Below are 15,166 nucleotides of genomic sequence, written 5' to 3'. Positions count from 1 at the left end.
TATTTTTTTTTTGTTTGTTGCAAAATCAAGTTAAGCACTATGAATTAGTTCCTCGGCTTTTCAATTGTTTTTTTTTATGCTAAAAAGACCAGAGAGGGGATTTTATCAGTAGTAATATGTGTGAAGAAACTTGTGCGTTACGTTTGTGTGTTTCCAGCTGGAACAGAGGGCCGGACTGTTCCGGATCCTCGTTATTAATGTGCCAGGTCATGTGTGATGGGATGTGGCATAAGGGTGGCTGCAGCTCATTTTGTCCTGAAACAATAGAAATGTTCCAAGGCTCAGCATATATAAATGGTTCAGGACAATGACAGAAAGCTTAATCAGATGTTTTAGATTAAAAAAACAAGAACACAGTCAAGGTTCTGTTAACGTGTCTAAATTATTTGCTCCAGTCGCTGTTTTCTTTTTTCCCCGCTGACATTACAGTTTGAGTCAGAACAGAAGGAGGATTATTGTCTGTGGAAGGGAGTAACAATGGGCTGGAGGAGAAAATAAAAACCCTGATAACTCTCCTGGGTGCCGGCAGCACATTGTTCTTGGTGTTTCCTCCTTGAAGTGATTGCGGTAGGTGTCCTCTCCTCGTCCTTTTTCTGCCTCAGATAAGCACCCGTCACCGATACGACGGCGGCTGCTCGTCAGCTCGCTTACCGCTCACGCTGACGAAGTGGCGACGTTCCACGCCATCGAGTCGCTCGTTTTAATTGGGCAACCGCTCTTTGGCGGCGCTCGGATAACACAGCCAAAACGCCGCATTTAATGATGAACGGTCAGCTTTGCATAAAACCCTTGCTCATAAGTATTTACCGTCTTTATCTTGGCACTGAGAAAAGGTGCTGATTGTCAAGGATATTAAAGGAATTAGCTAATGTAAAGCCGGTCGACTTTAAACACGCCGTAAGTCTTTTATAAGCCTTCTGCCGAGGCACTAACGATGATACAGAAGTGCTTTTAGATGTGAATATTGATGGTTTGATTCACTGTTTTGCCCCATTATTATTCCAGTAGATTGCTTCCATTTCCTCTTGCATTTTCTCGCCACTGCATCTGATGAAATGGCTGTTTATCACTCTGCTTGTTGCATCTAAATAATGTGGTTTTTTTTTATGTGTGCGTGTTCCTGCTTTGTAGGCCATCACATCTCATTGACATGCTTAACATTTTCTCGTCAGCATCACCACAGAGCATGCTGTCCGCAAAGGTTTCTGTCTTGTGGAGTTCTTTCAGTGTTGTGATTTTAATTGGATGTAGCATGTTGTCTACACTGGTTCGAAAAGTCTGTGCTGTTTCTGAGACTTTATCCGCCGAGATGTGATACAACTCTGCAATTTATTGGATGTATGTTAGAGAAGTACGAAAATGCTGACGATCTTGAAATTTTTGCATTGCAAAAAATTTTTAATTCGAAAACAAACGTGCAATTGTTCACACAGCTGTAAAAAAATGAACTTAGAGTCATAATTAGCATCTTAATGAAAGGCTCAGAGAATATTGGTTGCACATGTGACTAAATTACCTTTTTTTTTTTTAGAAGCACTAATGCTAAACATTTCATGTCTCTTCCTATGAAAAAAGATGGCTGTTTATCTCTGTACAACAAGCAGAAAGAACAAACTCCAGTTAAGTCTCCCACCTGTCGACTCCACTAGCTTCACCTGCAGCTGACACTAAGTCAGTTACCTTTCAGACAGATGCTTACAGTTTTCAGAATGGTCTGGTTTGACAGTTTAACTCGTTGCCACTTTGTCAATTTCTTTGAGCTAATAGGATTGCAGCGAGGTTCTGTCAAAACGTTAACACCCCTCTTTTCTGGCTGAAGTGGCTCGAGCCGTTTATGTTCTTTCTAAAGCAACATCTCATACTCCTTCAGAGGAAGGGTCTAAGAAATGTATTCCAGACAAATAGCTCTCAGAATCTTGCGAAAAATCATCAGTCTCTTAACAGGGTGTTTTACATATTCCTGCTGCAGACTGGCGGCAACTCTTTTCATATTTGTTCATTTGTTAAAGAGAAGTATTTAAGTTTGTTAAATGTATTATTTGCCGTTTCAAACGACATGGTTTGTGCATCATAAGAAATTCAATCAGCTATGAAAAGTTACTCATTAGCCCCATTTTAACATAAATGTACTTTGATTTTATTTTATGAAATAAAAACAAAATGTAATAATTAGACATACAGCAGAGGTGGGCGACATAGACTTAAAGTTTTATCACAATTTTTTGCGTTTTGTGTTACTATAGTGACAATAAGAACTATTTCTTTGTGCTTTTTTATGGAGCTACAGAACTATCATAAAAAAAAGAACGAACACAAATACTGCTGYTGAAAAACATTTTCATTTCTAATACAATTCTTCAGAACACCAGTCACATAAAAAACTGTGATTTGTGTCACTAGGCTACCTACATTCAGCGCCTTTCGTTATATTTTCACATTTTTTGTCATTTACTGACATTCTTATTGAACAAACAGTAGAGAAAATAGTAAAGCTAGCAATCCAGATTGGGCGCCACTACCCTTCTTCCCACACAGCTGGAGAAAACAACGCTCTCTGGCATTGCTTTGATAGCTTTAGATTTTATAGGAACAGCTTTACAGAGAATGTTTGAGCTTCAATAGCTGCTGAAAATATGTAAAATCCGTGCCAGATCTCAAAACAAATTAACTTTTTGAACAATTGCATTTAATTTCCCAAAGACATGAGCACGACAACCAAGCGGTGGTCCTTCAAAGTCAAAGAAAAACCTCTAAAGCAGCGTGGGTTATATTTCATTTTTAATTGTATCATTTACAAACAAAAAGAAAATATTTTGTTTTGCGGCTTAAATGCGTGACAAAGGGAGCTGTCATCCTTTTGTTCTTTGGAGAACAAAGCTTGTTACCAGGGGAGAAAAATGCTACTTGCAGAACTCTTGCAGGCACAGATTTATTTTCTGGAAGACCTTCCAATGAAATTGCCTTTTTTTCAATCCTTCATTGCTTATTGAAAAGCCCAAAAGTGTTGTTCGGTGACTTCAATGACAAGCTTGCTAACCGGTGTGCCTCGGTGCAGAGAAGAGGCTTTTAACAAATAAAGACAGCAGGACTGGACTAAAATGGATTGCGAGTCGATAATTGCTGTATCTCCTTTACCAAAGAAGACCGTCCTATCTCTGTTGTTGCCTTGTAATTGAATCACATCCTCCTGATAAACCAAGGACCCTCTTATCTTGGAAAAAAAAGGCCTTTCATGATTCCAATAGACCTACCTTGTTTTGGTTTGCAAATGTCATAAAATTCACTAAATTCTCTAGTTAGAAAATTTCTCACAGTGAAAGAAAGAAAAAGAACAAAAATAAATAAATAAAGACAGCAGCAGGTTTTAACAAAATCAGATATTCAGACCAGGCCACTTTGGATGTAAGAAAAGTGCTATAATCCGGACACTTAATACTTGTATGAAATGTGCTGCATCCCATTCTGGAGAGGATGAGGATTACCTTCTAAGAATTGCTTTGCCTTCTGTCTGTTGTTTCTCTGTCCTCTGCAGGCATCATGGACTCGGCCTGAGCAGCACAAGGTATTCTAAATGCATGGCTTTTTCCTCCACCCATCCATCATTCACGTCAGGGAAGTCTAATTCAATTCCGAATGGATGCAGATCAAAATTCTTGATCAAATAAGGGTCAACGAGAGTATAAAACGCTGAGAATGATGCAGTAGAGAAAGTGGTGCTGGTGGGATTCTGTCTGTTTTAGCTTCACTTCTGCCAGTTCGAACACAACATTTTTAGCACAGTCGTTGCTTTGGAAAAGTATTTATACACCTTCAATTTGCTCACGTTTTGACTTGTTAGAATCACAAACTTTAGTGTGTTTTATCCAGACTTAATGTGATAAGCTAACAAAGTGTAGGAAATAACTGGGACATAATAGGAAAATTTGGTGTGTGTTTTTTTTTTTTTTTTTTTATTGCTTAATGCCAAAAGAAGTTAAGTAATATAAAGTTTTTTTTATATTACTTAAAGATTGTGTTTAACGAAATACAATCCCTATCTTGAAACATATTGGTGGTAGTATCATGCTGTGGAGGTTGGGGTTTTTTCCAACAGTGAACTCAATTGGACTTAATGGAACGACGGCTAAAGCTAAAGCTAGCAACTGGAGCGTTATCTAAGATATTTGTTAAAAATCGAAAATAAAATTATAAAATATTTGAACACTTTCCTATTATGTTCAATTTTGTGCTTCCTGAGATCTATCACATAAAATCACAGTAAAATATAATTGTGTTAGTGGTTTTAACATTACAAAATGTGTGAAAATTAAAGGGATGTGAATACTTTTGCGAGGCACTTTACATAGTGGTTATTTCTTTTCAAACCTGTGACTTTTTCTACTCAAACACGAATCCTCAACATAGTTTTGTTCAGATATATCTGATGAATCAAACGCTGGATTTTTTTGCAATTTTTTTTTTTTATGTCAGACATGGCATTATGGCAGACATTCATGATCCAGAGGTAACCTCTCTCTTCCACATCTTTTCCTTTTCATGCAACCGCTCTAAATGTACATCTTCCAAAATTGCTGCCATCCTCATGCAGTATGTAGATCAGACTTATTTGGGTTGAAAAAGTTGAAATGAACAAAGGACCGCCAGTTAATAAAATTTAAAAATCGTCTGAAGAAAAGAGCAGCCCTCTGACGCTTATGTCTCCATCAAATGTGTTCTCCATATGTGTGAAAATTAGTGAGAAAATCTCCGTCATTACTGTGCCGTCCACAGCGCTGAGTGAAACGATCAGAAATGCTTCAGATTCATCTTCTCTTTTTGCTAAGTGCGTCACTGATCCCCTGCTTTATGTGAAATGCTGAATATTAAAGTTACCACAGTTATTTATAATTTTGCTTTGACATCAATGCTGTACTTTCAGATCATTTTGGGTCCTGAAATAGGCTCGCTATTTTTACTTTCATAGATGTTTCAAATAAAGAGAATTTAGTATAGTCTTAGAAATCAAATATGCGTTAATGCTCAGAGTTTGCAAATAATGCCAATATTTTGTCAGGTCAAATGTTAATATTGAATGCAATTTGACAGGTTMAATTTTTAGATATTTAGAGTAACTGCTCACCTCTGATGAGGGAGGGGGTTGCATCCCTCTTCAGGTGTGTGTGAGCAGTGGTTGCCAACACTGTCGGAACACGTTTGCATCACTGATAATTTGTGCAAAAAGTGACTCGATTTTTCTTCTTTTTTTTCCCCCAGTACAAAAATGAATGACTCATCCTGGCCATCTGGATCTGTAATTAGGCGGTTATTCTAACAAAATAAAACAGGAAACTCTAAAACCTGAAACAATTCACCCCCAGTTACATAAGACTAAGAAAAATGATCTCTTCCAGAAACAAATACACATGGCCGACAAACTGCAACAGGTTTATTCATATAGACACATTCATTTGTCCGTAGTAAGTATATTTCTAGTGAAATCTAAAAAAGACTTCCTGGTGGCCTTTTTGCAGCACGTGTGGGTTCTAGTCATGAGCTCTCTAGATTTCATTAATGGATGAGGCAATAATAATTTTCACTTTCCGACATAATGATATGCTTTTTTAGTTCACCTGCACTCTGAGTTGATCAGTGTGTGTCTCTCTGCAAGACATCCAATTACAAATCACACGGGAGGGAAGGCTTGGAAGCACTGGGAGAATACTGAGTGTGTTCGTTTAATAAGCCATGCAGGTGGAAGGTACATTTGTATGCCGGCCTATTTTATATTTGATGAGACATGAGTTTAACTTGTCCTGTATGTAGTGTCAATTTTATGCTCCGAGGTTCCTCAAAGTCGCTCTTTGGTTTGAGAAAAAGAATTATTACTTGTCATACCCTGCTGTTAGTTTGGCTTTATTAGTAAAGGATGCTGAAGTCTGCGTTTTTTTTTCTCCTCCATCTGATTTAAAATTTTTTTGAAAAGCTTTTGCTTTTCGTATAACATCTCAAGAAAGTTGTATGAAAAATTAATTTATTCCAGTTGTTAAAAATCAAGCAGTGGAACATGCACAGTAAAGGTTTATTACACACGGTAATGTATTTTATTATTGCTGTTAATCTTGATTAATATGGCTTACAGCTCATGAAAACCAAAAAATCTGTTTTTGTTTTTTCATAAAAATAGATTAGAATATTACGTAATTAATTAGTCTTAATTAAATGATTTTTCCTGCAAATATCCCAGAAATTCATAGTGGGCAAAATGTCCATAGAGCAAGACATTTGAAAAAAGWTGCAGATTCCAGTTAAGCAAATGTTAATGGAAAATACTATGTACAATGCAAAGTGTCTTTTATATGATTGATGGCTTTTTCTTTTGCTTTAAAGTATTATGTATCTTCCAGGCACATTCTGCCATTTTATAGCACAACCAAGAAGTTATATATGTCAAATACAACTAAAACATGTCACGTTGTACAAGGTTTCCCCCAGAAAACTTGCTAAGCCCGGTGGTTGGGCGGTAGGCCAATCATTCATCCAGCGGCCCGTCATGTTTTTGAGTTATAAAATGTTTCAAGTTGACAGGAAATTTGAAAATATTACTTGATAATTATGTGTTATTGAAAGATTGGAAGATTAATATCTGAACATTAACTATAAAGCCTTAAAAAATGCAAACATTTTAAAAAGACTTAAAAAAAAACTATGCAATCTTTAGCCTGGTGGGGGCACAAGTAAAGCCTGGTGGCCTGACAGGCTTATAATATACTGAGGGAAACCCTGTTGTAATTTAATGCCATGAAATTGGGTCTCTGTCTCTTTAAAAACTCCTGTTCCTTCTGAACCTTCGCCTTCAGGAAGTCATCACAGCGTCTCTCCTCTATTAACTCTTGAATGGTTTTACCAGCGTTGCAGTGAGATGTTGCTCATAACACACCATGTTTGTTCAGCCTAAGCTTATACTGCCCCTTTCACTTTTTTAGCCAGTAGAACCACATATATCCTGCAACTTTCACTTAACACCAGACTTGGGATCACCTAGTCATTGAATTAAGGCTAAATACAACAAACTTATTTGATAAAAACATTTGCCTTATATTGTTTCTGCTAACTATATGTAAGACATGCAAAAAGCTTTTCATATTTTAAGATTCCTTGTCTAGACATCTGTGTATATTAAAATATTGCTCGTATAGTTTATTTTTGGGACATTAACAAGAAAAAAATGTTAAAGTTGTTAATCCTTTCAATAAAAAAAGAACAGAAAAGAAAATCATATTTGTGGCCCATGAGTTCTTTCAACAGTATGATTTTGGCCCATGTAGCTCTAAGAACTCTACAACTTTCACTATCACAGGTTTTTCTTCCACTAAACTTTGCATCAATAGGCTTTGTCACAGCACTTTGTGAACAGCCAGCTGCTTTAGCGGTTATTCTTTTTGGCACACCCTACTTGTTGAGGGCGTTGATTACCGTCTACTTGACAACTGACAATTTAGAAGATGATTGTGTCGAGCAAAACAGCATTTCTATTAGTCGTTTTTTTCATGTAATCCCAGAGAAACTGAATGTTCATATGTTGTAAGACATAATTATCCAAACTAAAAGAAAATAAGATATGTCTCACTGTGTGTAATGAATCAGGAGCAGTTTAGCTTTTTCAATCAAAATAACTAAATTAGCTGAGATTATTTTATAATAATCTAATTTACTGAAATGTTGATGGATATTTCGAAACGTCCCACATTTTTGGGATCTCTCACACACTTTGCTACTTCCCAAATTACATTTAGTGTACCCAAAAAAAAAAACATCCATACATAAAGCTTTTTTTAAAGTAGGCGCTAATGCTTAGTTGCAGTGTGGCATGTTGCATAAATGCAGCAATCGAAAACAGCACCACAGGGGTCGACTGAGATAGCTATCTGCACAGGGGTCAGAAGAAAAGGGTAGTGTGTGTTATGTAAGTGTCTCCCTGCTCCCGCTACCCTCTATGCATAATAAATGCCCTAGACATGCTTTGTGTGTTCAATTTGAATACAAACTAACACTGTTTCTCTTAAATGGCTTCCCAGGCTGAGCTCTAATTCAGTCTATGTAAAAGCATTCTGCCATTGTTTTGTTTTCAATTTGGATCAAAGCCACAAAGGCAACCATAAGAGACGCTTAGATATTCAGGTCTAGCACCTTATTAAAGGAACAGATGCATAACGTTATTGTACAAATGGGTGCAGAAAAAGAAAGTCAATTTATTTGGTTTTTTGGTAGATGAGGATCTGATTATGTTGAGGATGTCATGTTTTAATTTGTTTTGTCTTTTAAATGAATAAAGCATTGAAATACTGGTGCAGAAGATAGCTGAATATTTCAGGAAAATCTTTCACATGTGTATACAAGAAGTTAACTTGCCATAAATGTTCAATGGGTCTTGCTTTTTTCCAAAAAGAAAAAAAAGCTACTGAAAAATTCAAGATGGCCACCATTTTACAGGATGGTCATTAGGGATCATGTATTTTGTACTAAATGCACCAATGATTACACAGATGATCAATTTGACCCATTGATCACTCATGTCTAGTAATAATTTTTGTAATTTTTCAAGAGTGCCACCATGGTTGTCATGGAAAATACATGTTTGCACTAAAATCACCAAATAGATCAATATGTTTGGTGTCAAATCATAACCTACATATTTTGAGCCAAAAATCATTTATATTTTGTTGATCTGCAGTTATCTTTTTCTAGTGGACATTTTTCAGTGGCCATTGTGGCCATACACTTTTGTATAATATACAAAAGTATATTATAATGGAGAATATACTTTTGTATTAAAATCAGCAGGAGTTATTGCCAATGCTGGAAAAAAATCTAGGTTGACTAACCATAAATTCACTAAACAAGAATCTTAGCTCTGCTGCTAAACCACTAAACATATTTTTAAAAATTAGCAGAAGTTGGCGCTAACCAAGTCTGTCACACATTGTCTCTGTCTAGTTGACGACTGGTGTGAGATTCACAAACAGCAAAGTCCTCAATTGCTGATTCTTCTACATATCACTTTAAAGTTGCCTGAATAAGAAAACACGATTTGACAAAGTTCATCCAAGTCATGAAAATGGGTAACATTTGATGGCAATAATTGGCTTAAAAAGCTCAGAATGGCGGCCATATTGAAAAACGACTATCATCATAAAATTCAAGTGGYTAATGGGACTTTTTACAGTAATATGCTACACTACAGCTCTTTGAAAGCAGAAACCTTATAGTCTGGCAGTTTTAGTACCAAATGATAAAAACAGTCACAACAACAGTAGCGCACTTACTGCTTTTACAGTCATGGTTTCAAATAGTAGGTGACTTGATACATCCCTGAAAACGGAGTAAATACTAGATGTGCACATCGCTGCCTCATAACATATCTGATAATGAATAATGTCAAGAAATGGGGAAATAAAAGAAAAATTGTCTTAAGTGAGGATGATGTAACAAAAAACATGTCAGCCAATGTGTAAAAGTGAAACCGTGGAGCACCCCGTCTGCAGCTGTGCATCAGCATGTTTCACAAGTTAGTAGCTGCCATGTGAAAAGCTCTAGATGGTTCTTAATGCTGTCTTCCATCTATTATTTACCAGCTCCCCTGCCTCGTCATCACCGTACCCATGTTTCCACGTCTTTATCGAGCGCTGTTCGCCTCCTTTCTTAAGTTAATGTCCACTCTCTTTATTAAAGGCTGGCTTACTTTTCTTTTTCCATTTCAGGTTACAAACATCTTTCTACAAAATTGTTGAATGTGCCAATGCAATATAGCCATTAATGAAGTCCTATTGTTTTCTTTTTTTGTTGTTGTTTTCCCCCTTACACCAAACCTTTTTCTGCTACCATTTAGAGTCCAGATGGAAATGTAGTAGTAAGGAGTGATGCTCGTGTGTCCTCCCTCACTCTGAAGTATGTCAAGTATACAGATGCCGGTCAGTATCTCTGCACAGCTCGTAGTGCCATCGGAGAGGACGAACAGACCGCTTATCTGGAGGTCCGCTGTGAGTATTGCATTGTCTTCAGCTTAGCTGGAAAATAAGTATGGTTCCTGAGGGTCAGGTTTAGGTGAACCTACAGTCACAATGGGCATGAATATTGTGGATGTTTTGGGCTTTTAATTATTTATTTGAGCCATTATTTTTCAAATTTGGCATGATTAGACAGTCAAACCTAAGGGAAAAAAAGTAAAGCATATGGGGAACAAATTTTAAACTATTGGGGAACCATCTGTAATTTACACAGGGTCAAAATTCTGTATACAGGCTGACTAGTATGTGAGAACACGTTCCTCAGTATCCAACCCAACCCAAATCCGTAGGCAATGTGTCCCAATCCAACCTGACTAATTAACTTTACTTATAGACCTATGCCTAATTTTTTTAAATTACGATTTTACTGCTTCTGATTGTAGACCATTTAGATAAGCAGTGTCCCAAATTTAGCTTGTGATTAACATCTTCCAGTTCCATCTTGTCGTTTGTTGTAACCTCAGGGTGAGTCAAGTTCAGATACTCAAGTGCAAATCATCTGGCATGTGTGATTTGCAGGATCCCATCTCCACTGCTGCTCAAACAGAGCAGGGCAGAGCTGCGTGTGCATGCAGTTTACTGTGTTTGTTATGATCTGATTAACTTCTGCACCCTCTTTACTGTGTTTATTTTCTCAACAAGTTAAGCTATCTACTCTAGACTATAGGCAGATTAAAACAACTTTATATTTTGCATTATCGTTTGGTTTTCTCTGTGCTGTATGGATCGCAGGCAAGCAAATAACACTGACCCAACCCGGCCTGAACTTTTTGTCTCGTTTGAGTTGGGCTCAGGTCATAAATCTAAACTATATTCCTTAGTAACTTCCACCTTGACTGCAACATTTTTGTAGCAAGTTCCAAGGTGAATAAAGAGTTTAGTTAATTGGTTGTTATCCTGCCGCAGGATACAACCACGTTCTGCAGGGTTGAGGTCAGGGTCATTGCAGAAGATTTATGTCTGGAATCTGTATCCTTTCCTGCCAGTTTTGATTTCCATTTGTGATCATTGTTCTATTCCGATTTGTTATAAAACCAAAATGTGTCTAAGTTTCAACCAGGTAGCTGTTCATTTGACTTGAAGAACTTGGAGGTACTCCTTGTTCTTTATTGCTCCATCCTCTGGCAATGCTGCCACCGCTGAGCTCGATAGCTGGTGCATAGCTCTTAGGTTTTAAAGCCTCAACTTGACTGCTGCAAACATACTTTTTGGTTCGTACAGATAAAACAAGTTTTTGTCTCCTCTGATTATAAAACTTTCCGAAACTCAGTTGTCAATGAAGGACGTAAACTTTAAGTAGGGGTTTCTGTTTTGCTTGGGATCCTCTCAGTTCTTGGGCAATACTTTGACTTAACTGAGTGCTGCAAAAGGACTGGGATCCCAAATACTTATAAAAACTGAAACTAGAACGGATAAAGAAAGCCGAGGGTAACATCCCAACTTTAACCCTGTGAAATCTTTTGGAGTGTGCTTGAATGGTGCCTCTCTGCAGCAAACAAACAAAAAAATTTAAATCAGTTCTGCTCAGAAATGTGCTGAAACATAAATATTCACACTACAAAATTAAATAAATCATTAAAAGCTCCATAATGAATGTGTCTGAATTTCCAACCAGAACTATGAACAAGTTAAAGAATATTATCAGCTGTTTGAAAGAGTTTTCTGAATCACATTCTTAACTCCTAGATACGCCTAAGATCCATGGAACAGTTGCGGTTTACACATGGGAGGGAAACCCAGTCAACATCAGCTGCGAGGTCAAGGCTTTCCCCACAGATGTGTCAATTGTTTGGCTCAGAGATGGACTCCAGCTTCCAAACTCAAACACCACCAACATCAAAATCTTCAGAACTCCTTTATCCAGCTACCTACAGGTACTGACTTTAAAGTATACTTTGCAATGTAAACATACATAATGTATGCATGAAGTTTTCCCCATGTGTACAGACACATCCCAGACCCCCCATCACCTTGTGTCATCAAGATTTCATGAGCATAGACTAAGTGAAGGGGATTTTCTTCTAGCCTCATTGTCAGGGGGCGGGGGGAATCCATGAATAATTCAGCAGCATGAAGGCTCATGGCAACACATGAAAATAGGCTATTCTGATGGACAAACACAAAGGTCACCTTCATGGTGTTTGACACATAAGTTTGTTCATCTGTTTAGCCATGCTTCCCTTCATATGTTCACTGCTCTATTTTCTTCTCCCCTCCAGATTACACCAGAGTCTGAAAATGATTTTGGAAGCTATAACTGCACTGCCTCAAACGAGATGGGCACAGAGTCCAAGGAGTTCCTGCTCATTCAGGCCGGTCAGTGATGAGGCTGTGGTTTAAATCTCACTGTTATTTACAGCATTTGGCCTTGACATGTAATTATATTAAAAATACAACTCAGCAGAGTATGTTGAATATTTCAGTAATAGCTGTTAAATATTTACTGGGTGTCCGAGCATCTGTAAAATGTCTTAAAAAGTGTTAAGTGTTTGCGTGTGTGTAAAATTAAGACCTTAAAATGTCTTAAATTCATTAAAAATGTATGTTGGTCTTTAATTTGTTAGTCACAGGTCTTAAACTTTGTTGAGGCAAGACTGTTTAATGTATGGTAGCTTTCTTTTCTCATGGGACTTTTCTATTAGGCAAGAGTTTAAGTTGCTCGGAAACATCTTCATTGAGTTCTGTGACTCAAGGCGGTGGAGGCTACCGGTAACTAGCCGCTAAACTACCCTGGCTAGCTAGCTAGCTAGCGTTTTTGCCTCTATCAAATTTATTAGCAGCTGCCTGGATGCAACTGGCAGATTTCTACTGCCAACCAATTCGAGATAAGGTAATAAAACAAAACTTTTAAGCTTGGCACTATGGGGGTTAAAGCTGTAGAGAGCGAAATCTGCAGTGTGAGAAGCACAAAGCTGAGTTCACAGGTTTTAAGTCTTACATTTGACTTGCTAAAACGTGCAGTACCATTGTAGCAGAAGTAAACTTAAGGGTACATTCACACTATCCCCATTAATCAAACTAGTTAGCCTACAAACCTAGGTCTTGGATTGGTTGCTGTGAACTCTGGTGCGGTTTGAATGCATATGTGAATGCTAAGCGGACCGGAGACCACTCCAAAAGCACAAAGTGTAAATGCAACCAAAACAAATGTCCAGCACTAGTGGGAGAAAAGGCTTGTGGTTTTTCACCAAAGAAAGAGAAATCCTACAACCGCTAAAATTTGATGGCATTTCATTTTTGTCTACATTTCATGAAGAAGGAAGTTCCACTCAATGTCCTCTTCAGATGTTTTTGTGCTGTTTCTTTCAGTGGTTCTTGGTTCAGCGCCTCAAGAGACAAGAGGGTGAACAGGTTTTTCATAGGGTTTGGTTGATTTGACATAATGCAGTGTGAAAAACCGCTCCATATAACATATTTTGCAATTTTGGTCCAAAAATCAAACAGAGTCTACCAGACTATCAGGTGTGAAAACAACCTAAAACACAGAGTAGTGCTTTAGATGTTTTGCTCTGGGCTGTAAAACAGATTTTACACTCCTTTTTTTAAATATATTTTGCAGTAACAGCCAGCATGAGATTACACAAAGCAGCGGTGTTTGTTTAGATAGAAGATAAATTTTGATAAAAAGACATCAGCTCAACTATCAGTAACGGTTATCTGCGTCTTGTATCAAAGCCCTCGGTGCAGTGTAAAATAAAACTTCGCTGTGTTTTTACTTTGCATCTGCATAATTCAACTGAATGCTTTCTTGAGAAAAGTACAAGTTAATAATGTTACACCTTCATATGAATGCACCCGTCTTCATAAGACGAGAGGAAAGGAGAAAATGCAGGTTTTAAGCCACCATCTGAAGTGACTAGAGAAAAAAAAGCTGCATTTTTCACTGCAGGCAGAAACCTGTACAACCACATTAATTACAGTATTCCTTTTTACTTCCCAGATCAAAGTGATGCAGGACAGAATGAAGCTTGCTTTAGAGTGTAGGAATCCCGCAAAGCCACCAGAACTCAGATATTACTGTTTCAATTAGTTAAACACTTTTAATAATGTAATTTTCCCCAAAATGGATCGAGAAGTGGGTGGTGAACAATGATTTTTTTTATGCTGGTAAATTTAACAAAGGATGAATGAAAGTCAGAATGCGTTTTCTTCTGCACCTCGCAGCCTAGATGGTTTTTATAGGAAGGGTAAAATAAATCTTTATTTTACTAGTATCAGTATATTCCTGAACACTTACTGTTCATAGTTTAAATGTTTTCATATTTCTGAAACACTGAATTGTCTGTGAGATAAAGGGTTTAAATCCATATACAATTTTAGTTTAAGCTCCTTCAAGGGTTTTTAGGTCTGTTTAATGCTTTCTTATTTTTATTTATTTTGTTTGTTTTTTTTTACAATTTTGCTTTTATTTTTTCATCAAAAGACATGTTTTCATTTTGCTTCTTTCTCCAGGAACTTATTTTTCTAGAGTTCTAGCCTTTTCTTGACTGTGTGTTTTTTCACTGCTGTGTTGGACTGTGCTCTTTATGTAAATTAAGCCTGCTTACCAGTCCTAAAGCAGTATTGATGATTCCAACAGATAAATAATAAATCTACCAGGTGTACCATGACCACTATTGCTCAACCCTCCCTGCAAATGAGGTTTATTGTGTAAATACTAGCAGCTGTGTATGATAAAGAACAATTAAAATTTTGATTTAGTGAATATTAATCAACATGTCTAAATTAAAGAGTCTTGTAAAAATTACAGATTTAGCCATTTGTAATGGCAGGTTTATGGTGAAAAGAAAAAAAAAGATGAAAAGAAGAAAAAATGCACACATACAGACAAACAAACAAACTGACCTTTTTTTTTTATTTCACAGAGGTTCCATCATCGTTGGTCATTGACGAAGTGAGGCCTTTCTCCACCACCGCTCTGATCCAGTTTGGAGAGCCTGAATCTACTGGAGGTGTTCCAGTTCTCAAGTACAGAGCTGAGTGGAGGATGCAGGGCAGGAGCAGCTGGACGCAGAAAGTCTACGAGGTCCAAGACGGTAAACGCACATATAAAAACTAAACTGCTGGTATCAGTACTTGTACAACATTCACGTAAAAGTTCAACAAAACATTTAGTTATTTTT

The 15,166-nt window shown here is 37.2% G+C and overlaps 1 protein-coding gene across 13 annotated transcripts in view; it reads left to right on the top strand.

The window, feature by feature from the left end:
* The window catches only part of ncam1b (neural cell adhesion molecule 1b), a 117,119-nt gene that overhangs the window by 80,719 nt on the left and 21,234 nt on the right, over positions 1–15,166 (top strand). For 9 of the 13 annotated variants that reach the window (XM_008424972.2, XM_017308141.1, XM_008424978.2 and 6 more), the window contains 5 exons: positions 3,533–3,562; positions 9,866–10,016; positions 11,730–11,917; positions 12,263–12,359; positions 14,909–15,079. In XM_008424972.2, the coding sequence (XP_008423194.1) occupies positions 3,533–3,562; positions 9,866–10,016; positions 11,730–11,917; positions 12,263–12,359; positions 14,909–15,079 (637 nt within the window). The remainder of the gene's footprint in view (positions 1–3,532; positions 3,563–9,865; positions 10,017–11,729; positions 11,918–12,262; positions 12,360–14,908; positions 15,080–15,166) is intronic. The other 4 variants (XM_008424974.2, XM_008424977.2, XM_017308142.1 and 1 more) reach the window with 1 other exon arrangement.

This window comes from Poecilia reticulata, linkage group LG13 (genome assembly GCF_000633615.1).
Source record: "Poecilia reticulata strain Guanapo linkage group LG13, Guppy_female_1.0+MT, whole genome shotgun sequence".
Taxonomy (NCBI): domain Eukaryota; kingdom Metazoa; phylum Chordata; class Actinopteri; order Cyprinodontiformes; family Poeciliidae; genus Poecilia; species Poecilia reticulata.
Note: the sequence above shows the minus strand (reverse complement) of the source record. Positions and strands in the feature narration are given on the sequence as shown.